The sequence below is a fragment of the Neoarius graeffei genome, chromosome 9, assembly GCF_027579695.1.
Source record: "Neoarius graeffei isolate fNeoGra1 chromosome 9, fNeoGra1.pri, whole genome shotgun sequence".
NCBI lineage: Eukaryota > Metazoa > Chordata > Actinopteri > Siluriformes > Ariidae > Neoarius > Neoarius graeffei.
In genome coordinates, this window is record NC_083577.1 from 24344240 (window position 1) to 24368909 (window position 24670).

Sequence of the window (24670 nt, forward strand, 5' to 3'; positions counted from 1 at the left end):
TGCATAGAATTCCACTTCCTAGTTTGAAACCAATACTGCAGTAGAGTTAGCGACATCATCAGCGGACATGGAAAACGATATTTTTCAGGGATATGATTTTTGACTTAAAATGTGAAAGGTCATCAAATGAAAACTAGACTGCATTTCCGCAGAGAAAATGCAAAGTGTACTTGCTGAGCTGTAGCAGAACAGCTAGCATGCTAAAAGCTAGCATGCCAACATGCTAATGCCAACATGCTAACAACTAGCATGCTAACAGTTAGCATACTAACATGTTAACAGTTAGCATACTAACATGCTAAAAGCTAGCATGTTAACATGTTAATGCTAACATGCTAATAGATATGCTAATAGATAACATGCTAACAGCTAGCATTCTAACATGCTAATGATCTCATCTCATCTCATTATCTCTAGCCGCTTTATCCTTCTACAGGGTTGCAGGCAAGCTGGAGCCTATCCCAGCTGACTACGGGCGAAAGGCGGGGTACACCCTGGACAATTCGCCAGGTCATCACAGGGCTGACACATAGACACAGACAACCATTCACACCTACGGTCAATTTAACACCAATTAACCTAACCTGCATGTCTTTGGGGGAAACCGGAGCACCCGGAGGAAACCCATGCGGACACGGGGAGAACATGCAAACTCCGCACAGAAAGGCCCTCGCCGGCCACGGGGCTCAAACCCAGGACCTTCTCGCTGTGAGGCGACAGCGCTAACCACTACACCACCATGCCGCCCATGCTAATGATTAACATGCTATTTATTCTAACACTTTAAAGCTAATATGCTGACAACTATCATGCTAACAGCTAACAGGCTAACATGCTAATGGATAGCATGTTAACTTTTAGCATGCTAACACGCTGAGGGTGACATGCTAACAGCTCACATGCTAGCAGTTAGCATGCTAACATGCTCAGGCGAACTTGCTAACAGCAAACATGCGAACTCTGCATGCTACCATGCTAATCCTAACATGTTAACAGCTCTCAGAGATAACATGCTAATGGTGAACATGCTAACAACTCGCAAGCTAACAGCAGGCATGATATCGTAATGGGTAACATGCTAACAGCTAGCATGGTAACACGTGAATGCTTATATGCTAATTGCTATCGTGTGTGCATGTAAGTATTCCTAATAAAGTGGCCATTGAGTTGAAGTTGATTTGCTGTCAAAGTCTCAAATGAGCAGATCCTTGCCAAATGCATCATCACCTATGGGGGAAGGGAGGAATGATTCAGTCAAGCTTCCATTGATTAGCGGCAAAATGGAGAAAAAATGGACAGATGAAAGGCAAGACAAAGACGAGTGCGGGTCAGAACCGATATCATGCGTGTGATGGTGATTTGGCCTGAGGTGCCATATGAAGTTTGGTGGATGTGTGGTGAAGTGTTACTGAGCAAAACTCCATTCATTTGAATGGGGCCAAAAATCAATGGAAGCCTATGGAGGTAAAAAGAGATGCGTGAAAACCAAGGAAAAGACGAGTGCAGGTCTCAGATGAGGGGATGGATCTGTGTGGGGACTTGGCCTGAGGCATCAAGTGAAGTTTCTTGAAGTTTGGTCACTTGGTTAAAAAAAAAAATGATGGAGAGTGAAAGTTTTTCTCCTGAAACACCATTCATTTTCAATGGGGCCAAAAATCAATGCAAGCCTATGGAGGAAAAAGGGATGAGCAAAAAGAAAGGAAAAATATGAGTGCGGGTCAGAACCGATTGCACGTATGTGTCGGGGGAGTTGGCCTGAAGTATCTCAAGAGGTTTGGTGCATCTGCGATGGAGCGTGTCCGAGTAGGACGATTCGATTCATGAGCCCTATTCATTCTCTATGGGAAAAAAACAAAAGAAAAATGACAAGAACAAGAGAACGGGCGTGTTGATCCAAAAGCTGTATACAAGCACACTACACCACTTCGGGCCAGATGTCTCAGAGTTCGAACGGTGTATCTATCTCGAACGCCCTAGGAGGAGGAGTGGATCCAAAAAACGTGTCGGAATAAGGCAGAATAAGTAAACTTAAGAAGAACAATAGGAAGCAGGGAAGTCCATTTCACCAGAAGCACCTTTAATGGGAATCAATGTGAGCTAGCTAGCCTGCTAGTTGATATGCTATAAATTGAGTGTAGCATCTTGGGGATTTATTTCCTCTAACAGAACAAAAAATAAATACGATGTTTGGCCATATTGTTTCTGAAATGTCAATTATTCGATATTCGTTTCTACTTGATAGAACTGTTGTATAAAAGCAACATCACACTTGCAATTACTCTATGCGGTTATACCGAATATCAGAATGGCTGCGATTAGCGACACCATTCACCCTGCGAGCTCGTACCAACTCCTGATCACAGCCGTGCCGATATTCAGTATGATCGCTCTATTGCTTGTGCGATATTGCATCAGTATTTAATTTGAATCAAACCCAGCACTATTGTCAGAGCTGCTGGTATGGAAAATTAATCAACACCTTCTGACCGATCAGATTTGAGAACTCAGTAGTGCTGTGGTATAAACTGATTCTCAGGTTTCTTGATCAGTAAGTGTCACTGAAAACTCAGCTCATGGTTGCGCACAGATAAACATGTTATAGGGCATGGACAATTTGAATATGATTTATACACATTATTCGGGGGAAAAGCATGAAAAAAGAGCATTCTATGGTCAAATACCATTTGTGTTCTATAAAATTGTACCCTGTGCAGCCAATTACACTCTAACATTGCACTGGACTGCCTTTAGCCTTAAGCTGCGTATTCACCGTGGCATTGTTTTAACAAATTTATGCAATGTCACAACATTTATTTCCATCCAGAATTGCACTAATTTTTCACCAAGATCTTTAGTTGAGGACGAGAGAGTCGAACCACTCCATACAAAGTCTTCTCCAGCATCCCAAAGACTTTCAATGGGGTTAAGGTCAGGACTCGGTGGTGGTTAATTCATGTGTGAAAATGATTCTTCATGGTCCCTGAACCACTCTTTCACTATTTGAGCCTTAAGTTTCTGCCTATGCCATTAGGGAAGAAAAAATCCATTGATGTGATGATAACCTGTAGCCTGGCAAGCCAGACTAAATGTGAATATTTAGTCTGGTCTCGGTCGTAGACATTTCCGAAGGGTGTGGGTAGGAACAACCCGTTGTCTTTCAAACTGTCTCTGTGCGTATAGGCCAACGCTCTGACCAATCAGCACAACAGTGACTGTGACGTAGTCAGAGCGACAGAAAGCAGTGGGGGAGTAGCCTGGCAAGCCAGACTAATGTGACAGCGAAACGTCCTTCTTGAAAAGGAATGAGCGGAGAGCCTCTTCCTGCTCATGTTTCAACGAAAACTCCAAGTCTAATTCTTCTAAAACTGATTCCAAAGCGGAGTCAAATGAGCGCTGTTCAATAGCCGTAGCCATCTTTCCTGTTGTGCTTTCTCCAGCGTCGCACAGCCTTGTCGTCACTCCTGCAAAAGCCCGCCCAAAGAATCCAAACAAAAACCTTGCGTTGTGATTGGCGGGCACGATTTGATGCCCGGGGTGTGTTGTTGATATGGTCTGAGGCTAGACCCACTCGTAGGCAAAAATATTTTTGGCCGCTAGGCGGGTGGGTCTAGTTTACTAGGCTAGATAACCTGGTCATTCAGTACATTCAGGTCATCACCTGACTTCTTCATTTTATTGCCCCATAATGTTGCTGAGCCTCGACCTGACCAAGCAACCCCAGATCATAACACTGTCTCCAGAGACTTGTACAGTGGCCACTGTGCATGATGGGTCCATCGCTTCATGTGCTTCCTTTCTTACCCTGGCACGCCCATCACTCAGGAATAGGATAAATCAGTAGGACTTATCAGACCACATGACCTTTTTCTATTGCTCCAGAGTCCAATCTTTATGCTCCCTAGCAAATTATAGCCTTTTCTCCTGATTAGTCTCACTGACAAGTGTTTTTTTTTGTGGACACACAGCTGTTTAGTCCCAATCCCATGAATTCTCATCACATCGTGAGTGTAGAAATGCTCTTAATTTCACTATTAAATATATCCGGCACAGTGGTGTAGTGGCTAGCACGGTCACCTCACAGCAAGAAGGTTCTGGTTTCAAACCCAGCGGCCAGCAAGGGCCTTTCTGTGTGGAGTTTGCATGTTCTCCCTGTGTCTGCATGGGTTTCCTCCGGGTGCTCCAGTTTCCCCCACAGTCCTTGGGCTGGGCCTTGGGCTGGGGTGCCCTTGAGCGAGGCACCCAACTGCTCCCCGGGCACTGTTAGCATGGCTGCCCACTGCTCTGGGTATGTGTGTGTGTTCACTGCTTCAGATGGGTTAAATGCAGAGAGGAAATTTCACAAGTGTGCGATGAATAAAGTTGTGCTTTCTTTCTTATCCGTGAGTTCTACTGTCCATTTTTTTAATGATTCAACTTTTCCAAGCATGATCTTTTCCAACTTTTCCAAGTGATCTCTGATCATGGTCAGTCAAGATTTTTTTTTCCGACCACATTTTTTCCAGAAAGTTGACAGTTCATCACGATTCTACTAGGTTTTAATAGTGCACTGGACAGTTTTAACCCAATTCCAGTCATTTCAGGAATCTTTTTCATTGTTTTCTTTGCTTGATCCAGGTCAATAATTTGACGCTGCTGAAACACAGTAATGTATTTTCTGTGACCACGGGATACGTCTTCTGGCATGGTTGTTCAAGAAATGAGAAACTACTCACTGCATCAGTTAGGGTTAAAATAATTGTTGCCAGCTGAAATGAATTAATCACTGCAGTAATTATCCAATCAAAGGCTCTTAAGTCTTTGCTTATTTAAATCCAAATGGCGACATTTTTAGCTGGGCAGGGTAGCTCTCAATGTGGTTATATCCCTCAGTTTTTATTCTGCTTCAATACACTCCTTCCTTGTGTTTTTTTTTTCTGGGAAAGTAGTTTTTTACAGCCATTGCACCTGCTGTGTTGGTCCTGATGTTATCCTCAAGCAAATGGCCTGAGTAAATGACACTGGAAGGCCGAGCTGGGTAAAGTTAGACTCCTTTACAGGAGATAACGCTTGCTGAGATGCATCTTGAGGTACGACAAAGACACCTGTGGTGCTGAAACCAAACCCATGTACTGTACTGGTGTCTGTAAAATGAAGCTTTCCCTTGATTAATTACTTAATGTTCTCACTGCAGCCGAAAGGTTATAACCCTAACCATCAAACCATAATTCCCATCAGTCTGTCATTCAGTTAGTTGCCCGGAAAGCTGTCAGTTTGTGTTTATTTGCTGTAATATAACTTGTTATAAACAATATGTTTCCAAAAAAGAGTAGTTTTTGTACATTTGGTGATAATGCTTTGTTCAAATTGGCTTTAAGAAATGACTGATAAATATGGCCCAATATTTTTTACCATTTTTCCAATAAATTGTAAACTTTTTGACCTGTTCATTTGATGCATGATTCAAATTTCCTATTTGATGCATGCATTCTGTCAACGGGCAAACCTACAGTATAGGGACAACAAAATGTACCTAAACTACAGCATGGCCTCCTCCCTCAACCAGCAGTCTGAAATAAGAAACGCACTCCTTGCATCTTGGTCCCTTTCTGAATGCTGATTTGGACCTCTGTTAGTGATAAGAATCTTTGTTTGTTTGTTTGTTTGTTTGTATGTATGTATGTATGTATGTATGTATGTATGTATGTAAAGGAAAGCCAATGCGCCCCAACATGGCTCTTGGGTGCTGCACTGTATTGTCTGAGGAGTCAAGAGCTACAGTGTCTTGCAAAAGTATTCATCCCCCTCGGTGTTTTGTGGCATTACAAGCTGGAATTAAAATGGATTTTTGGAGGGTTAGCACCATTTGATTTACACAACATGCCTACCACTTTACAGGTGAAATTGTTGTTTTATTGTGACACAAACCATAATTAAGATGAAAAAAAAAACAACAGAAAACTGGAGTGTGCATACGTATTCACTCCCCCAAAGTCAATACTTTGTAGAGCCACCTTTTGCTGCAATTATAGCTGCAAGTCTCTTGGGGTATGTCTCTATTAGCTTAGCACATCTAGCCACTGGGATTTTTGCCCATTCCTCAAGGCAAAACTGCGCCAACTCCTTCAAGTTAGATGGGTTGCGTTGGTGTTCAGCAATCTTTAAGTTATGCCACAGATTCTCAATTGGATTGAGGTCTGGGCTTTGACGAGGCCATTCCAAGACATTTAAATGTTTCCCTTTAAACCACTCCAGTGTAGCTTTAGCAGTGTGTTTAGGGTCATTGTCCTGCTGGAACGTGAACCTTCGTCCCAGTCTCAAACCTCTGGCTGACTCAAACAGGTTTTCCTCCAGAATCGCCCTGTATTTAGAGAGTCTGATCTGGAGTAAAACAAAATGTAGGAAATCCCTTTCATTCTTTCGGACTTGACTTTCAGATTAGCCGTGGGGTTTTCATTGTTTCAAATTAACATTATCTTCTAGAGCATTTTATCAGCTTATGAACATTGCCACTGTTAAAACCTTTGTTGTATGCTTGTTCCTATATTGTCTTTATTATCTATAGAGTACACACACTCACTGGCCACTTTAATAGGAACTTGTTCTTGATTCTAAGGTTCCTGTTCTTGGCTGCAGGACTGGAACCCAATGTGTTCTTCTGCTGTTGCATGCTGAGATGCTTTTCTGCTCACCACAGTTGTAAAGAGTGATTATATGAGTTTACTATGTTCTTCCTGGCAGCTCGAACCAATCTGTCCATTTCCCTCTGACCTCTCTTCTCAGCAAGACGTTTGTTTCCACCCACAGAACTGTCGCTCACTCAATTCAGTGTTTTTTGTCTTTCGAACCATTCTGTGTAAACTCTAGAGACTGTTGTGTGCGAAAACCCCAGGAGATCAGTAGTTTCTGAAATACTCAAACCAGTCCACCTGGCTTAAACCAACACCCATGCCACAGTGAAAGAAAGTCACACTTTGAGATCACAATTTTTCCCGTTCTGATGTTTGAAGTGAACATTAACTTGATTTGTATCTGCATGATTTGATGCATCGTGCTGCTGTCGAGGGATCGGCTGGGTGGATGGATGTACCTAATACAGTGGCCGTTATGAGTGTCTGAATCATGGTGTTTGTATGACCACTTTTTGACAGTTTATGATATCGTCATAACACTGATATAGAAAATGCTCATCTTTTAAGCTGTACATGTTCTTATTGGGTGAAAGTGATGGTTTTGTCTGCCGCAACATTATTTTGCGCACACTCAACATTTATGGAATTGCCATGAAGGATGTATGTGGTGTGATCTTAGCTATCATTTTATTTTCCTCTGAAAGGGAAGTCATTCAGGTTGCTATACAGTGTAATCAGTTATCAGCACGTCTTAGGTTGTATAAAACTGGACTCTGCCTCTGATGAGTTTGTTTTCTCATATTGCTTAAGCGTTTCCTTTCTGTACAAACAAGAAAATTTTTTTTGTAGCTTTCTAAAAGAAATATGACTCGAATAACACAGGATGACCCACAGTTACTCTCCAAGGCTTAAAACAGACACATGTTTAGTCTACTAATTGATCTGTAGTGCTGTGGAATGTCGCTAAAGCATTAACCTTTCAGAGTGGATTACAAGCACAGAGAATGAGGGGTGGAGAGTGGGGAAGAAGGCTTAAGTAACTAGAATTGCTAGACATAGTTCACACAGGGAGACACTTTATTACCACATATTAGTCATATATATTAATACCATTCATCCATCCATTATCCGTAACTGCTTATCCTGTGCAGGGTCTTGGGCAAGCTGGAGCCTATCCCAGCTGACTACAGGCGAAAGGCGGGGTACACCCTGGACAAGCCGCCAGGTCATCACAGGGCTGACACATAGACACAGACAACCATTCACACTCACATTCACACCTACGGTCAATTTAGAGTCACCAGTTAACCTAACCTGCATGTCTTTGGACTGTGGGGGAAACCGGAGCACCTGGAGGAAACCCACGCGGACACGGGGAGAACATGCAAACTCCGCACAGAAAGGCCCCTGTCGGCCGCTGGGCTCGAACCCAGAACTTTTTTGCTATGAGGCAACAATGCTAACCACTACACCACTGTGCTGCCTATATATTAATACATCAGAATGAATTGCGTTATTGTTTTGTTTTCTAGTGCTATACTGGAGTTCTAGATGATATATTGCCCTTATATCAATTCAGTTATCCATCTTCATTAAATGCTTCTCAAGTTTTAATACGAAACTCAACACAGACAATATCCCGAGTTCAGGATCAGAGCTCAAACACTGCATATTTTATAAATTTGTATTATTATTTTTTTCGCAGTGCGGTTTCCATCAAATCCTGCGCTCTGGCTGGCGAGCGGGCCCGTATCCTACGGTACGGACCCCAGTTACGGACCCCGGTTACGGACCTCTGGCGACTCGCTCGTTCACAACAACAACAAACATAGTAGCATTTTTTGTCAACATTTATCTTTTTTTAAAATAAGATTTATTTATAAGATTATCAAAAATTTTATAAATTTTTGCCAGCATTTCTCAGGAGAATAGCATTAATTTTACAGCATGGATAGCGATAACGACAGTGTTCACAGCAAACGCGAGTTTTACTACCCTGAGGAAGAAGAAATAAAAGAAAACATTTCAGGAGAAAGCTAAAAACCTCTAACTGTTGCTAACGCCGAGCAAAAACATGCCTGAATCCTGAATGACTCAATTTTGTATAAATAGGGGACTACATAGGCGGCAAAATGTAGTTTTTTTCCTGCCATGGAAGTGCACTTGTATACCGAGGAGGAAGCCATTTGCATTTCAGCCGTGAATGAGGATTCAAAATGGCGGCTCGGCTCAGTTTTCCCTTTCTGGCGCTCTTGTTTTCTGTTAGAATTTGGTAAAGAAAAAAATAAATATATTATTTACCAGCTTAAGGTCGGTCTGTATGGTGAAATACCGTGACCTCGGCCTTGAATACTGACCTCAGCCCAGAGGGCCTTGCTCAGTACTTTCAAGACCTCAGTCACGGCATTTCACGATATGGACCTCCCAGCTGCTAAATAACATATAGATATTCTACTGAACGCTATTTATTGCTGATTTTGTTAATAATATCAGCAGTTAATAAATATAAATAATTAGTATAACAGTTAGTTTTGAGCAATAATTCCTTCAGTGTGTACAGGTTTGGGACATCAGTTAAGGCCAATAAATATACCAGATCATGTAACACTTCACAGTTCAGCTTAATTGTCAGATTTAAAAATGGTAGCTAGGAATGTACTATTATTTACAATATATGACGAAAATGTTTGTGGACATCTGACCATCACTTTCACTGTACCTGTTGAATATCCCATTCCAGATTTCCTCCCATTTTTCCTGTTCCTCCACTGTTCTGGGAAGGCTTTCCACTAGATTTTGGAGCATGGTTGGAAAGATTTGCGATCATTCAGCCACAAGAGCCTTAGTGAGGTCAGATACTGACGTTGGGGTTCCACTCCAGCCTTGGCAAACCCTGTCTTCATGGAGCTTGCTTTGTGCACATCGTCATGCTGGAACAGATTTGGGCCTCTTAGTTCCAATGAAGGAAAATTGTAAAACGACAGCATGCAAAGACATTCTATACAACTGTGTGCTTCCAACTTTGTGAAAACAGTTTGGAGAAGGGCCACGCATGGGTGTGATGGTCAGGTGTCCAAATACTTTTGGCCATGCAGTGTAGCTTGGGACTGTATTTTATTATTATTATTGTTTGATTCCTAAAATCAAACTACTCAAAGTACAGTATGAGTAAATAGTACTTCCTTTAAATTCTGTAGTATTTCACACACCTTTAAATACGTCAGTGCTGATCATGTGAAGGCATGGAAAAGCTTTAAAGTGCATGATTGACTGGGAAGACATGATTTAGTAGATACGGAAATGCAAAAGAAAAGGCTGTTGCTCACATAAATACAAGGCGCCTCGCTCTGTTCCACCCACATGATCTGATGGCTTTCAACAAAAACACACCTCTCATTTGGTTTGTCGTCATCGCCAGTGAAGTGCACACATGTTTTGATTCAGTACAGTGCAAATGAAGTCATGCATCACTAATTTCTCTTAGGATAAGTGCAGACACTTGGTGTACTGTTCCAGTTGGAGACGAAAAGTCAGAGAGCAAAGTGAATACAGTACTTCAAAAACACAAACAAGGTACAGTTGTGGTCAGAAGTTTACATACAGTGACATGAATGTCATCTTGGATATGAATGTCATGGCAATATTTGGGCTTTCAATGATTTCTCTGAACTGTTCTTTTTCTGTAGCAGAATGATTGTACAGCATACAGCTTTAAAAAAACAAGCTAGAATTCAGTGCACAATTTTCTTTGGGTTTTCTGAGATCAACACAGGGTCAAAACTATACATACAGAGTAAAAAATGTACATACAGCACACCTAATATTTAGGTAAAATATCTCTTCATAAGATTCACCCTGGCCAAACATTTTTTGTCTACCATGAACAAGCTTCTGGCAGAATTCTGGTTGGATATTTCACGACTCTTCATGGTGGAATTGGTAGAGTTCAATTAATTTTTTTTCTTGGCATGGACTCGACTTATAAGCACAGTACATATATTTTCAATAGGGTTGAAGGGTTGACTTGTTTTAAGCTTAATATTAGCCTGCTTTATCCTCCACAACCAGCTCTGATGCGTGTTTGGGTTCATTGTCCTGTTGTGACTTCCAATCATGTTCAAGTTTCCAGTGGTTTGAGGTTATGCTGAAGAATTCTGAGGTAGTCCTTCTTCTTCATTATTCCAGCCACTTTGTGCAATGAACCAGTTCCACTTGCAATAAAACAGCCCCAGAGCATGATGATCCTACCACCACCACCAGTTGATACGGTACAGTGTTCCTCTGTACATGGTGGTCATTGTGGCCAAACAACTCAATCTTTGTCTCATCTGACCATACAGCTTTCCTCCAGAAGGGTTTTTTCTTTGTCCATGTGGTCAGTTGCAAACTTTAGTTAAGCTTGAAGGTGTCAATTTTGGAGCAGGGGGTTATTTCTTGGATAGCAGCCTCTTAGTCCATGGTGATCTGAACTGTAGACAGTGATCCATCAGCTTCCAGTTCATAGCAGGGCTGTGCCATGGTGGTTCCCAGGTTGTTCCTGACCATCCAAACCAATTTCCTTTCAGCTGAGGGTGACAGTTTGGGTTTTCTTGAAGCAAAGTGGCTTGGCAAAGTGACTACATCTCCCAGTAACTTATATACAATTGCTTGAACTGATCTTGGAATTTGCAGTTGTTTAGAAATGGCTCTAGGAGACGTTCCTGAATTGTGTACATCTGCAATCCTCTTTCCCAGACCTGCACTGAGCTCCTTGGACTTTCCCATTTTACTGTGTGTTGGTCAGTCCAATGAGTGCTGTAAACAAACCCTTTTTATGAAGGCACAGAGAAGTTGCCAGCTGTAGTCAATCATAATCACCAACAGGAAGTTAAGAGACCTCGGCCTTGGCAAGATAAGAGACATTTTGGAAGTTTCAGCACCTCTGAATTAATAAACTAAGTGAGTGTATGTAAATTTTTGACCCGGTATGTATAATTTTGACCCTGTGTTGATTTCAGAAAACCTAAAATAAATTAAAACTTCTGCACCAAATTCATGGTTTTTTTTTCTATTAAAGAAATATGTTGTACAATCATTTCGCCACAGAAAATGAACAGTTCAGAGAAATAATTGAAAGCCCAATACTGCCATGACATTTCATATCCAAGATGACATTCATGCCACAACTGTAGGAGAGAGCGGTGAGACTTGGGACATGTTTTCAGCTTTTGTACATTGTGTGAAATTCTTTGCAGGTAGCGTCACATTCATATTGCATTACAGAGTATTTATTTACTGTACCCTCTTACCACTGCATTCATTTCTCAGCTTGTCACATGGACTGGCCATCAGGCTTCATTTTTTTTGTCATTATTTTTTGCAAGGAGACATGAGACATTGAGAGGAGACATGGGACATTATGTTGGGACACTTGGGACATAGTGGGGAGACATGGAACAAAAATAAAATACCCAGCTTCATCCTACATGTTTATTTTTTTTATCAAAACTTGTACCATATGAACTGTATGAACACACAATGCTGGTACAGCGATCGAAAAATGTCAGTTTACCCAAAACCTGACAAGACAAAACAGTTCCATTCTCAAGAACGAATGAAATAAGTTTAATCCTCATGCAGGGACACGCCCACATTTTTAACAAACATTTTTAAACAAGTTTATATTTGTAAACCACAAGAAAAAACCTGTAACATGATGAACTGTCCCAACTCTCCCCATCTGGACATTTTTTTTTTTGGGGGGGGATCTTTTAAATGTGTGAGTTTTTTTTGGTTTTTCCACCAGAATTGAAGTTTAATAAATAATACTATATATGGTAACTCTAGGCTACATATTTTAATTCTTAACAAATCCCCAATTCACCAGCGTACATTACACCATAGAATGGAGGTGGAGGTGAAGTAAACTGGGATGTAACAGGTAAACTGGGATGTATGGATGCTGTCAGTCCCCACTCGCTTGCTCACTCGAGTTTTTTGACGATGTAGTGGCTGGCTGCTTTATGTCCCGGGGCTCCCTCGTGCCTGTGTTACTTTCTGGCTCTCCCCTTTTAGTTATGCTGTCATAGTGAGTTGCCGGAGTCCCTGCTTGTACTCAGTGCAATATGTATACTGTTCCTACTTATTCAGGTGACATTGGGCATACCTAACAACCTGTGTTTTCTTCCCCCCCCCCAAATCTGTCCCTCTGAGTTACATGGAGTCAACAGGAAATCTTTTGGTGGAGAGGGTGGAGACCTCGACTGGCTATTGTAGCCTGCAGGGAATTGGCCGTCAGACATTCTGTCGCATGTCCCAGACCCGGTGAAATGTAACTGAATTGTCTTGGCCAGCCCTAAGGGTTCCATCTGCATCTCATCATTGCTGAGGAGTGCGCTCCCATCACCCAATCAAGCATCCAGCCAGAGCAGTGCTGGCCTCTTCTGCCCCTCTGACCCTCTTGATCCATCCTGGTGCCCTGTGTCTAGTTGGAGTTTTATCGCATCGCTCCTGTGAAGGACGGCCCCATGAGGACAGCTGAGGGTTATACCTGGAGGATGCTCTGGACTCTTACAGTAATGCTTTTATGGCTGAGGACTACAGTTGACTTGCTAACTTTTAGGATTGCAGTTGTCATGAACAATTTTGCACTCAAGTTTCCATCACTGAAGAGTTATAACATCAACGAAACTGACTCCATGTTAAAACTGTTAATGTTATCGTCATGTTGTCTGTTGTTGCCCAAATGAGGATGGGTTCCCTTTTGAGTCTGGTTCCTCTCGAGGTTTCTTCCTCATGTCATCTGAGGGAGTTTTTCCTTGCCACTGTTGCCACAGGCTTGCTCATTGGGGATAGATTAGGGACAAAATTAGCTCATGTTTTAAGTCGTTCAAATTCTGTAAAGCTGCTTTGCGACAATGTTTATTGTTAAAAGCGCTATACAAATAAACTTGACTTGACTTGAAGTAGAAAATATAAGCTTTGGTTGATAAAAATATCGAACTGGACAGACCTTACTGCAGTGTCCAGCTTTGTGGCTCCAAAGGAAGTAGGTTACTTTAAAGGTGAGGCTAGACGGGGCAACTTTTTGGGCAATATTGCCGGCAACAGCCAACCAGGTCAAACACGGGGCAACTAATTAGAGCAACAGACAATTGGCAATAACCAATCAGATAACAGTAAATCTATTGCCAGTGAAACAGACACCGCAATGATGGACACTGAAACATTTGCAGCTGTCACTTTTAGATCAAATGATAAAGTAAGACAATCTCTATTACAACTCACAAAAAAAATCATGAGATGCCCATCACTTTTAACTTGACGCAAGAGAGCTAATGTTATCCTTACATAGCTAGCGATAACTTTCAGCTATGTTAGCAAAAACCACTGCTACTTAGCTAAATCCCATTCAATCTCTCTGGAGCGTTGGTTAGCTAATGGCAGGTTACACTTAGCTGAAGAAAATCGACGTCTTAATTACAACCTGAGCACATAAAAATAGATGTCTGTTGGTTTTCTAAGCATTTGATGCGGTAAATTCATCATTTTGGGTTTACACCACCGTGCCGCCAAGATATAAATTGTCTCTCTTTTTCTTCGCTCCACTGCCGTTAAGACGCCACTATCTTTGTTGAAAATTTCAAAAGCTCTCAGGTGGTCATGTGATTCACTGCCAGCACTCTGATTGGTTGATCTTAAAAAGTTGCCCAAAATGATCAAAATCGTTCAGATAGAAATAATTGCTGTTGATGTTACTTACCGGCATAAAAAGATATAAATTCATCTCATTATCTCAAGCCGCTTTATCCTTCTACAGGGTCGCAGGCAAGCTGGAGCCTATCCCAGCTGACTACGGGCGAAAGGCGGGGTACACCCTGGACAAGTCGCCAGGTCATCACAGGGCTGACACATAGACACAGACAACCATTCACACTCACACCTATGGTCAATTTAGAGTCACCAGTTAACCTAACCTGCATGTCTTTGGACTGTGGGGGAAACCGGAGCACCCGGAGGAAACCCACGCGGACACGGGGAGAACATGCAAACTCCACACAGAAAGGCCCTCGCCGGCCCCGGGGCTCGAACCCAGGACCTTCTTGCTGTGAGGCGACAACGCTAACCACTACACCACCGTGCCGCCAAGATATAAATTGTCTCTCTTTTTCTTCACTCCACTGCCGTTAAGATGCCACTATCTTTGTTGAAAATTTCAAAAGCTCTCAGGTGGTCATGTGATTCACTGCCAGCACTCTGATTGGTTGATCTTAAAAAGTTGCCCAAAATGATCAAAATCGTTCAGATAGAAATGATTGCTGTTGATGTTGAGATTGATTGATTGATTGATTGATTGATTGATTGATTGATTGATTTTGTTAATGTTGCCCAATCTCAATGGCAATGTGTCAAAACGCAATTGCCCAGCATCACTGCCCAAAAAGTTGCCCTGTGTATCATCACCTTAAAGGAACAGTCCACCGTACTTCCATAATGAAATATGCTCTTATCTGAATTGAGACGAGCTGCTCCATACCTCTCTGAGCTTTGCGCGACCTCCCAGTCAGTCAGACGCAGTCAGACGCGCTGTCACTCCTGTTAGCAATGTAGCTAAGCTCAGTATGGCCAATGGTATTTTTTGGGGCTGTAGTTAGATGCGACCAAACTCTTCCACGTTTTTCCTGTTTACATAGGTTTATATGACCAGTGATATGAAACAAGTTCAGTTACACAAATTGAAATGTAGCGATTTTCTATGCTATGGAAAGTCCGCACTATAATGACAGGCGTACTAACACCTTCTGCGTGCTTCGACAGCGCATTGATACTGAGCTCCGTATCAATGAGCTGTCGAAGCGCGCAGAAGGTGTTAGTACGCCTGTCATTATAGTGCGGACTTTGCATAGCATAGAAAATCGCTACATTTCAATTTGTGTAACTGAACTTGTTTCATATCACTGGTCATATAAACCTATGTAAACAGGAAAAACGTGGAAGAGTTTGGTCGCATCTAACTACAGCCCCAAAAAATATCATTGGCCATACTGAGCCTAGCTACATTGCTAACAGGAGTGACAGCACGTCTGACTGCGTCTGACTGACTGGGAGGTCGCGCAAAGCTCGGAGAGGTACGGAGCAGCTCGTCTCAATTCAGATAAGAGCATATTTCATTATGGAAGTACAGTGGACTGTTCCTTTAAGGGGCTACATCTAACTTCTGATGTAATCGAAAACCTCATCTCATCTCATTATCTCTAGCCGCTTTATCCTGTTCTACAGGGTCACAGGTAAGCTGGAGCCTATCCCAGCTGACTATGGGCGAAAGGCGGGATACACCCTGGACAAGTCGCCAGGTCATCACAGGATCGAAAACCTGATTGGTCGAAATTAATTTATGGGAATACAAACTGTCCCAAGTCTCCCTGTTCTCCCCTACCCTTCAGGAAGCTGTGTCTTGTCTCGAGGCGTGTATTGTGATTATATTAGTTGTTGAACTGCGATACAGCTACAGCTTGGTTTCGTTTTGTCTTGGTTGTGGCACCATGGTCCAGGGTGTCATGTACTCCGTCTGCTTATATGTGTATGGAAGGAAAACAGTGCTGAAAACATAAAAAAGAAAGCAGGAAATGATTGGTCTAAGCTGAACTGATTTCTATCTAACAGATGCACAATTTGTTCCAGATTGCTTTTCAGAAAACCTGAAAGACTTTCTTTATAGGCTTCTCTTAGATGATTTGTTTTTGTTTTGTTTTTTTGGTTCGACAAGAAAATTCAGCTCACCAAAACCTTTTTACTGACATGACATGACCAGCCTAAACGTAGAATGATGTGCAATCATGGTACTTATTAAGATATTTCTCGAATGATGAAGTTGGAGATTTTTGTTCAATATTCACTGAAAGACCAAGAAGGACATATCACATAACTCTGAAGTTGCAGCTTAAGCAGGATCGTCACGAGAAATTTTGGGGCCTACGCAAGAATATAATATTGCGCACCCCTCCACGTTCCTGGTAACCCAACTTCTTCATGAAGTCAATCTACTGATGGTTCACCATCCATTCTGCTTCTACCGTGCTCAGCTGACGTTAGTGCTGGATTGGAAAGCAACAAACCTAACGCGGTGTCACGCTCTGGCTCCACCTACACAAGGCTGTACTATGTAATGAATCGGGAGAGGGGTGAAATATAAAGACTATCTATTCTCATAATTTTGCAGGAAATGGAAAACCAAACCAGAAGGTTGTTGTATTTCTTCATTTTAAGAGACAAAATTATGAATTTTTTTTTTAATGAAATTAATTTATCAGAATCAGAATCAGAATTACTTTATCCCCGGAGGAAAATTCAAATTTGCTACCAAGCTCCTGAATCAAAGAAGAAGTAAACATGTCTAAAAATAGAAGATTAAACTGTCTGAAAAAAAGAATAAATAAAAATAAAATAAATTTAAATAAGTTCAATAACTTAAGTAAAAGCAAAATGAAGTGATTTTATATACAATGATTCCTATATACATATATTGCACCTGAGTTAAGGATACATGGTAAGACAGTGTACCACAGTTATACACTGGCATTGTACAGCTTGACTGCAACAGGTAGGAATGATTTCCTGTGTCTCTCAGTTGTGCAGCGTGGAAGAATCAGCCGTTTACTGAATGTGCTCCTGTGGCTGATCAGCTCCTCATGTAGAGGGTGGGAAGGACAGTCTAAGATTGTTTTTATTTTGGACAGGGTCCTCTTCTCCAACACCGCTGTCAGAGAGTCCAGTTCCACGCCTACAACATGGCCAGCCTTCCTGATGATCTTATTGAGTCTGTTAGTGTCCTTCACCTTCAAGCCGCTGCCCCAGCAGACGACAGCGTACAGGATGGCACTGGCCACCACAGACTCATAGAACATCCGCAGCATCATTCGGCAGATGTTGAAGGACCTCAGCCGTCTCAGAAAATAGAGACGGCTCTGGCCCTTTTTGTATACAGTGTCCACGTTTTTGGACCAGTCCAGTTTTTTATCCAAGTACACCCCCAGGTACTTATATTCCTCCACCACGTCCACACTGACCCCTTGGATGTTAACAGGGTTCACCGGAGCCCTGATTCTCTTCAGATTGACCACCAGTTCTTTCGTCTTCATCATGTTGAGCTGTAGGTGGTTCTTCCTGCTCCACGTGACAAAGTTGTCCACCACCGTCCTGTACTCACTCTCATCACCACCGGTAATATGTCCAGCCACTGCAGAGTCATCAGAAAATTCCTGGAGGTGGCAGGTCTCTGTGCGGTAGTTGAAATCAGTGGTGTAGAGAGTGAAAAGGAAAGGAGAAAGGACAGTCCCTTGCAGAGCCCCGGTGTTGCTGATCACTCATTATACCGTATATGGTAATAATGGGTGGCACGGTGGTGTAGTGGTTAGCACTGTCGCCTCACAGCAAGAAGGTCCTGGGTTCGAGCCTAGTGGCCGACGGGGGCCTTTCTGTGTGGAGTTTGCATGTTCTCCCTGTGTCCATGTGGGTTTCCTCTGGGTGCTCCGGTTTCCCCCACAGTCCAAAGACATGCAGGTTAGGTTAATTGGTGACTCTAAATTGACCGTAGGTGTGAATGTGAGTGTGAATGGTTGTCTGTCTGTATTGCCGCTTTTCCACTACCAACGCGGCTGAGTTGGGCTGAGCCGTGCCATGCTGAGTTGGGCTGAGTCAAGCTGAGTGGGGCTGTTGGAGTTGCATTTCGACTACAACCGCGCTGAACCGTGCTGGCTGGAAGTGGGTGGACACATTGGGTGGAGTTAGCGAAAGTGGGTGGACGTCACGTGATGTCGTTAGGCGGCGCAAACAGTGACATCAGTGAGCTTTTAAGCGGTAGTCTCATGACCCGGATAGTAAACAATAAACATGGAGTCGTTAGTGTTGCTGGTCTTGGTGCTGTGGCTTGTTGTCACCGACAACACCAACAGATACTGGCAAGAGTGTATAGATGAGGCGAGGCGCATAAGGCTTCAGAAATTCTCGTAATTCATAATTCTTCTTCTTCCGGGTTTACGGTGTTTACAGAACCCAGCGTGCTCGCGGGGCGTGTGTGGGCATGTGAGGACACTCCTCCTCACCAATCAGTGCACGCCCCTAGCCCCACTCGGCTCGGTTGGGCTCGCTTCAGCCCCACTCCAAAACCGTGCGAGTTTTGGGTGCTGGGTAGGGCTGAAGCGAGCTGAGTCGTGCTGCTCTGAGGTAGTCGAAACGCGAGCCGTGTCAGGCTGAAGTGAGCTGAAGTGAGCTGAAAAAGGGTAGTGGAAAAGGGCCATATGTATCAGCCTTACGATGACCTGGCGACTTGTCCAGGGTGTACCCCACCTCTCGCCCATAGTCAGCTGGGATAGGATCCAGCTTGCCTGTGACCCTGTCGGACAGGATAAGCGACTACAGATAATGGATGGATGGTAATAATGTTAATATTGTCCTCTGAGGGCCCTCTGTCAATCCTGGGCCCTTAGAATTGTCCTAAACCCCCCCAGCGGCGCCTCTGAGCTTAAGTGTTAAATAATTTGTAACTGCACAACAATCTTGTTCGAACATAACTTCTTTTTTTTCGGACACAACATCTATACTGTGGTTTAATCTGTAAAAGCTCTGTGAGACTTCTTGACTATATGTATGTGGTAGTGTGTATTTCTGCGGTGCACAGCCACTGTTTATGAGATTCAGTAAACAAAACACTATGACTCAGTCCAAGCCCAGACTACAGTGCGAACAATAAAGAGCTCGAGGATCAGGAGACCGGCAGACTTCTGACAGTGACACTGATATAATGAGACATAATTGCTGGAATAACAAGCATGGCTCCGTTTGTGCAGGGAGACTGTGCTTGCTCACGTTCTCTGAATACACTGGACAGAGTAACACAGTCACTGTTTAGGAGGCCTGAAGACAAGAGACAGCTTGGTCGCTTAATAAGTGCTTTTGTTGAGTGAGTGAAATAAAAGCGCTTGGAAATAGGCATGGGCATGTGCAGTACACTCACCGGCCACTTTAAGAGGAACTTGTTGTTGATTCTAAGATTCCTGTTCTTGGCTGCAGGAGTGGAAACCAATGCTGTTGCATGCTGAGATGCTTTTCTGCTCACCATGGTTGTAAAGAATGATTATATGAGTTACTATATCCTTCCTGGCAGCTCGATTTGCTCAGTCTCTGACCTCTCTCATCAACAAGATGTTTGTTGCTAACCACAGAACTGTCACTTACTCAACTCAGTGTTTTTTTGTTTTTTGCACCATTCTGTGTAAACTCTAGAGACTTGTGTGTGTGAAAACCCCAGGAGATCAGCAGTTTCTGAAATATTCAAACCAGTCCATGTGGCTCAAGCCAACACCCATGCCACAGTGAAAGAAAGTCACACTTTGAGATCACAATTTTTCCCATTCTGATGTTTGAAGTGAACATTAACTGAAGCTCTTGATTTGTATCTGCATGATTTGATGCATCGTGCTGCTGTCAAGGGATCGGCTGATTAGAGAACTGCATCAAACAGCAGGTGGATGTAGGGGTGTTCCTAATAAAGTGGCCAGCGAGTGTATGTGTCCCAAAATTAGTGAAAGACATGGAATTTTACAGAAAAGGAGGCGAGTCATTTTCCTTTGGTATTATTCATGACTGACTATTAAAAAAAAATTCCTTGAGATTCTGCATATTTAAAACAGACTTTTATATGAAAAGTTTTCTAGTGCCTCGTCCATCCTTGATTTTGTTCCTGTTCCGTTTCACAGGTGCCTTTTGGGATTTGACCCATCACAGAGCTGCATGTGTGAGTGTACTCCCAGCAATGGAACCCTGGCCGATAGTGGCCTGGTTCTTAATGCTGACTTTCATCGCTGACTGGCTAAAGACTGTGCGGTCAAGAGACTTTACAGAAAAGGACATCATTTTCCTCCATCCCTCTAGTAAGTATCTAACGCTACGTTCACACTGCAAGGCTTAATGCTCAATTCCGATTTTTTTGTGAAATCCGATTTTTTTGTGAGGTCGTTCACATTAACAAATATATGCGACTTGTATGTGATCCTCAGTATGAACGAAAAGCGACCTAAAAGTGTTCCGCATGCGCATTGCAGGATACGACGACGTCACACGCAGTGAGCATGGCCAGTGTTTACGGAAGTAAAACCGCCCGGTTGCGGTATGACCCATCCAATCTAGCTTGAATAGCTGCATCCCCCCAAATGGAAATCAGCTCCCTAACCTCTGCGTCCTTCCATTGAGAAGATTCAGAACCTTCACAGCCCGAAGTGTCCCTCGCATTGATGTCATGTGCAGGGGCGCAGATACGTTTTTTGAACTGGGAGGGACAAAAAACTGGGGGGGACAAAGCTGCCAGCAAACCAACCCCAACCCCGATATGCCTGTCAAACTTGTTGTTAGTAACCATAGCAACCAAGCTCGAGCTCGCAACCTGTGCAGTCTGCGCAGCTCAACCAACCGAATATCAGTCTTTGTTTTATGTGAGTTGTTGCAACTATGTATACACTGCTGTGCACCTCAATAAACCAAATGGTAATTAGTCTTTTGATTTTTCCGTGAGGTTTGCCTTATACAAAGAAAGACAGCATAGAGGTTTTTTCCTCTCTATAAGTGGGGGGGACCGAACGAGGTGAATTTAAATCTGGGTGGGATGAGTCCCACCCTCTATCTGCGCCCGTGATTATGCGCCATGTTGTAACTTTTTTTGAGAGACCCGCCGCCTACTTCAGCGCAGAATAGTGACGTTTGTGGCTTGTTGATGACGTGTAAGTCGGATGAATGCGACCTGGCGGTTCAGACTGAAGTCGCATATGAAAAGAGCGGATAGGAATCGGAATTAGGACCACATATCCAAACGGCCTGGGTCGGATTTGAAAAAATCGGATCTGTGTCGTTCATATTGTCAATAAAAGATCGGATACAGGTCACATATGGGCGAAAAGATCGGATTTGAGTCACTTCAGCCTGCAGTGTGAACGTAGCCTAATACTCAGCCAAATATCCATATAAAAGCACAGATATATGTCTCCAGATAACATTCGGTGGCAGAGAGTAATCCAAGTGAAACTGAGATCTATTTTCATGCTGTGATTTGGTAATATGCTGCTATTTTGAATTTAGTGCACAATGACTTAGAACAGTTCAATTCATGCTTTTTTTTTTTTTAAAGTGAATCGCACTTTCAACAGTAAACATTGTCTCAAAGCAGCTTTTCAGAACTCCTGTAGATTTACATCATTAATGAACAAGCCAGTGATGACGGTAGAAAAGAAACCTTGAAGGAAACCAGACTCTAAAGGGACCCCATTGTGTTCTGCGTGACAGCAAATAATGAGCTCATAAATAATAACAAATTTACGCTCACCAGCCACTTTAATACGAACTTGTTCTTGATTCTACAGTGCCTTGCAAAAGTATTCATACCCCTTGAACTTCACATTTTTCCACCTTACAACCACGAACTTAAAAGTTTTTTATTGAGATTTTATGTGATAGATCAACACAGAGTAGCACATAATTGTGAAGTGAAACGAAAATGATAAATGGTCTTCAAAATTTTAACCAAATAAAAATCTGAAAAATGTGGTGTGCATTAGTATTCAGCCCCCTGTACTCTGATACCTCTAAATACAATCCAGTGCAATCAATTGCCTTCAGAAGTCATCTAATTAGTTAATAGCGTCCTACTGTGTGTAATTTACTCTCAGCATAAATACACTTGTTCTGTGAAGGCCTCAGTGGTTTGTTAGAGAACACTGAAGAACAAACAGCATCATGAAGACCAAAGAACTCACCAGACAGGTCAGGGATAAAGTTCTGGAGAAGTTTAAAGCAGGGTTAGGTTATAAAAAAATATCCCAAGCTCTGAACATCTCAAGAAGCACTGTTCAATCCATCATTCAAAAATGGAAAAAGTATGGCACAACTGCAAACCTACCAAGACATGGCCGTCCACCTAAACTGACAGAGCGAGCAAGGAGAGCACTGGTCAGAGAAGCAGCCAAGAGGCCCATGATCACTCTGGAGGAGCTGCAGAAATCCACAGCTCAGGTGGGAGAATCTGTGCACAGGACAACTATAAGTCGTACACTCCACAAATCTGGCCTTTTTGGAAGAGTGGCAAGAAGAAAGCCATTGTTGAAAGACAGGCATAAGAAGCAATGTAGGGGAAACAGCAAACATGTGGAAGAAGGTGCTTTGGTCAGATGAGACCAAAGTTGAACTTTTTGGCCTAAATGCAAAGCGCTGTGTGTGGCGGAAAACTAACACTGCTCATCACCCTGCACACACCATCCCCACTGTGAAACATGGTGGTGGCAGCATCATGCTATGGGGATGCTTTTCTTCAGCAGGGACAGGGAAGCTGGTCAGAGTTGATGGGAAGATGGATGGAGCTAAATACAGGGCAATCCTGGAAGAAAACCTGTTGGAGGCTGCAAAAGACTTGAGACTGGGAAGGAGATTCACCTTCCAGCAAGACAATGACCCTAAACATACAGCCAGAGCTACAATAGAATGGTTTATATCAAAGAATATTCATGTGTTAGAATGGCCCAGTCAAAGTCCAGACCTAAATCCCATTGAGCATCTGTGGCAAGACTTGAAAATTGCTGTTCACAGACGCTCTCCATCCAATCTGGCTGAGCTTGAGCTATTTTGCAAAGAAGAATGGGCAAAAATTTCAGTGTCTAGATGTGCAAAGCTGGTAGAGACATACCACAAAAGGCTTGCAGCTGTAATTGCAGCAAAAGGTGGCTCTACAAAGTATTGACACAGGGGGGCTGAATACTAATGCACATCACATTTTTCAGATTTTTATTTGTTTAAAATTTTGAAGACCAGTTATCATTTTCGTTTCACTTCACAATTATGTGCTACTCTGTGTTGGTCTATCACATAAAATCTCAATAAAAAACTTTTAAGATCGTGGTTGTAAGGTGGAAAAATGTGAAAAAGTTCAAGGGGTATGAATACTTTTGCAAGGCACTGTAAGATTCCTGTTCTTGGCTGCAGGACTGGAACCCAGTGTGGTCTTCTGCTATTGCATGCTGAAATACTTTTTCTGCTCACCACAGTTGTAAAGAGTGATTATATGAGTTACTATATCCTTCCTGGCAGCTCGAACCAATCTGGCCATTTTCCTCTGACCTCTCTTATCAACAAGGCGTTTGTTTCCACCCACAGAACTGTCGCTCACTCAACTCGATGTTTTCTGTTTTCCACACCATTCTGTGTAAACTCTAGAGACTGTTGTGTGTGAAAACCCCAGGAGATCACCAGTTTCTGAAATACTCAAACCAGTCCATCTGGCTCAAACCAACACCCATGCCCCAGTGAAAGAAAATCACACTTTGAGATCACAATTTTTCCCATTCTGATGTGTGAACTTTAACTGAAGCTCTTGATTTGTATCTGCATGATTTGATGTATCGTTGTTGAGCAGTATAAATACAAGAATAAAGGTCCTGGGATAAGGACAGGAAGTAGAACGTAGAAATCACTTGAGCAGGGAGAACATGGAACTACTTGTTAATTAATGAATTATTATTATTATTATTATTGATGGGCGGCACGGTGGTGTAGTGGTTAGCGCTGTCGCCTCACAGCAAGAAGGTCCGGGTTTGAGCCCCGTGGCCGGCGAAGGCCTTTCTGTGCGGAGTTTGCATGTTCTCCCCGTGTCCGCGTGGGTTTCCTCCGGGTGCTCCGGTTTCCCCCACAGTCCAAAGACATGCAGGTTAGGTTAACTGGTGACTCTAAATTGACCGTAGGTGTGAATGTGAGTGTGAATGGTTGTCTGTGTCTATGTGTCAGCCCTGTGATGACCTGGCGACTTGTCCAGGGTGTACCCCGCCTTTCACCCGTAGTCAGCTGGGATAGGCTCCAGCTTGCCTGCGACCCTGTAGAACTGGATAAAGCGGCTACAGGTAATGAGATGAGATGATGATAATAATAATAATAACATCGGGTGTTTTATTGGCTCCTTTTGTTCCTTGTGCATTTGTTTGGAAGCTTACAAAAAAAAAATCAGATTCAAAGTTGAATTTGTTTCTCGCTGCAAACAAACCATACTAGTGTTT

The 24670-nt window shown here is 42.8% G+C and overlaps 1 protein-coding gene across 1 annotated transcript in view; it reads left to right on the plus strand.

The window, feature by feature from the left end:
• lypd6 (LY6/PLAUR domain containing 6) overlaps positions 1–24670 on the plus strand; it is a 99083-nt gene that overhangs the window by 41911 nt on the left and 32502 nt on the right. The window contains exon 2 of the mRNA XM_060928632.1: positions 20342–20515. Within this exon, the coding sequence (XP_060784615.1) occupies positions 20398–20515 (118 nt within the window). The 5' untranslated portion in view covers positions 20342–20397. The remainder of the gene's footprint in view (positions 1–20341; positions 20516–24670) is intronic.